Source organism: Sinocyclocheilus grahami, unplaced genomic scaffold, assembly GCF_001515645.1.
Source record: "Sinocyclocheilus grahami isolate Dianchi unplaced genomic scaffold, SAMN03320097.WGS_v1.1 scaffold2978.1, whole genome shotgun sequence".
NCBI lineage: Eukaryota > Metazoa > Chordata > Actinopteri > Cypriniformes > Cyprinidae > Sinocyclocheilus > Sinocyclocheilus grahami.
In genome coordinates, this window is record NW_015508151.1 from 4,814 (window position 1) to 7,214 (window position 2,401).

The following is a 2,401-nucleotide window of genomic DNA, read 5'->3' on the forward strand; positions in this document are numbered from 1 at the left end:
ATTTCCATTTAGTTTGTTGAAGTATTAAAATAACTCAAATTAAATAAAACTAAAAACGTAATAAAAGACCTATACAGACATAATAAATTCAGACATAATTTAACCTAAATTAAAATAAATAACAAATACAAATCAAATGAGTATGAATAGTTTATCAGTAATCCTAAAAAATAACACTGCCAAACACACATGCTAAAAAAACACAACTTACTTACACATAGTAAGAAATTGTTATAAAAACTGAAACAGAAGTGAAACAAGTAGTAGGAAAGAGGAGAAATAAAAAGCGATACTTATTGGATGGATAGATAGATAGATAGATAGACTAACGAGTTTATGGTCACCGAATATGCTTTCTGAGGTAAATTTGACGTTACATTAATTGTTTACAACCTGTTTTATTGACAACTTTGCGCGGCTGAAACACTGATTGAGCGATTACATGAGACAGGATACGGATTGTAAAGTTGTACTCTTTCTTTTAACTTACCTTTGGATGTTTAGTCATGTTTATTTTGTGCTGAAACTGGTATTAATGTGGAGGAGATGATCAGTTCATGTGCGCCTCATGCTGCTGCATCTGTTGAACTGAGGCGCTACAGCGATCTGTCACTCCAGATTAAACAGTGCCAAAACGGCATTTATTGTTTGAATACTGCAATACAATGGGCATAAATTGAAATCTGAGGCTTTGTTTCAAGTACCAACGCACAATGCTTATTGCGATTTATTGGATGGGAGGTGTGCTTCAATGTTCCATCCATTAACTGAAAACAAATCCACAATCAACTGAAAGCTGTGCAAACACAGCAGTGCACGGAACATGGAAACAGAAGTATACCTGGGCCTTTAGATAGACATTTATGTTCTTAGCAGATGTTCTATCATCCAAACTATTTCGCATATAGTTTAAGTGGAAAATACTAGAATTTGTAGGTCTAATTTTATATGAGAATAATCTAGCTGATGCTGTGAAACTGCTTGATAGAGGTGTGTCACTAAAGATAATTCAAGTCAACCAGAGCCACACAAATCTGACAGTAGTGAAGGTCATTGGGTGAATTGTGGATGTGATTACCTTTGATTTCTGTCGTTTTCCAGTCTACCTCAGAACTTCCTGAATCCACAGACATGAAACACAATCCCTTCAGTTCTCTCTTCTCTTTTGATGGCCTCAGAGAATTTGTTCGTCAGCTGAGAGACAAACTGGAGGATTACAGCAAAGAGGAGATCAGAAAGATCTCAGACAGAGGTAAAGAACCGGAGATTCATCTGCTCTCAGAATTGAGTCCATCATCATTTAATATCATGTAGAACATCATATTAGAAATGTCTTAGGAATGGATGCAGGATCATTTGTCTGTTGATTTCCACAGTCACATTCACCAACATTGTTCCCAGGACCAGGAATGACTTCCTACAGTGTAAGTCACTAAAAAACAAGCCCCACCCCATAAAAAGATCAGACATACTCATAACTCTTGATTCTGATGTGTTTTCCCCCCCAATAGATTCCCATCAGTTCACTCTGGATCCAAACATAGTGAATAAAAACCTCTGTCTGTCTGAGAGCAACAGAGAGATTACTTACACTGACACAGAACAGCCGTATCCTGATCATCCAGACAGATTTGATGATGTGTCTCAGGTGTTGTGTAGAGAGAGTGTGTGTGGACGCTGTTACTGGGAGATTGAGTGGAGTGGAGATAGTGCTGTGTTAATAACAGTCTCATATAAGAGCATCAGCAGGAAGGGACGGAGTAAAGAGTGTGTGTTTGGATGTAATGATCAGTCCTGGAGTTTGTTCTGCACTCGCTCCAGTTGTTCATTCCTACACAATAATATAGGGACTGATTTCCCTGTAGAGTCCATCATCAGTAGAATAGGAGTGTTTGTGGATCACAGTGCAGGAACTCTGTCCTTCTACAGCGTCTCTGACACAATGAGCCTCATCCACACAGTCCAGACCACATTCACTCAGCCCCTCTATCCTGGGTTTAGAGTTTATTATGAATCATCAGTGAAACTGTGTTGATGAACCAGAGACTGAGGAGAGATTCTACCCATAATGCTTTGAGGTGGATATGTGTTTATATCAGTGTCATATAAGAGCATCAGCAGGAAGGGACGGAGTAAAGAGTGTGTGTTTGGACTTAATGATCAGTCCTGGAGTTTGTTCTGCACTCGCTCCAGTTGTTCATTCCTACACAATAATATAGGGACTGATTTCCCTGTAGAGTCCATCATCAGTAGATTAGGAGTGTTTGTGGATCACAGTGCAGGAACTCTGTCCTTCTACAGCGTCTCTGACACAATGAGCCTCATCCACACAGTCCAGACCACATTCACTCAGCCCCTCTATCCTGGGTTTAGAGTTTATTATGAATCATCAGTGAAACTG

The 2,401-nt window shown here is 39.1% G+C and overlaps 1 protein-coding gene across 1 annotated transcript; it reads left to right on the plus strand.

Annotated features, from left to right (window-relative positions):
* Positions 1 to 349: 349 nt before the first annotated feature.
* Positions 350 to 2,039, plus strand: LOC107575889 (tripartite motif-containing protein 16-like). The gene is made up of 4 exons (XM_016262206.1): positions 350 to 361; positions 1,102 to 1,252; positions 1,377 to 1,424; positions 1,512 to 2,039. The coding sequence occupies exons 1-4, from the start codon at positions 350 to 352 to the stop codon at positions 2,033 to 2,035; spliced, it is 735 nt and encodes a 244-aa protein (XP_016117692.1). The 3' UTR covers positions 2,036 to 2,039.
* Positions 2,040 to 2,401: the final 362 nt, after the last annotated feature.

Excerpts from the sequence above, each read along its gene's own strand:
- LOC107575889 (XM_016262206.1), top strand. Across the intron at positions 1,253-1,376 it reads CAGAAAGATCTCAGACAGAG|TCACATTCACCAACATTGTT; the intron begins GTAAAGAACCGG and ends TGATTTCCACAG. Across the intron at positions 1,425-1,511 it reads CAGGAATGACTTCCTACAGT|ATTCCCATCAGTTCACTCTG; the intron begins GTAAGTCACTAA and ends CCCCCCCAATAG.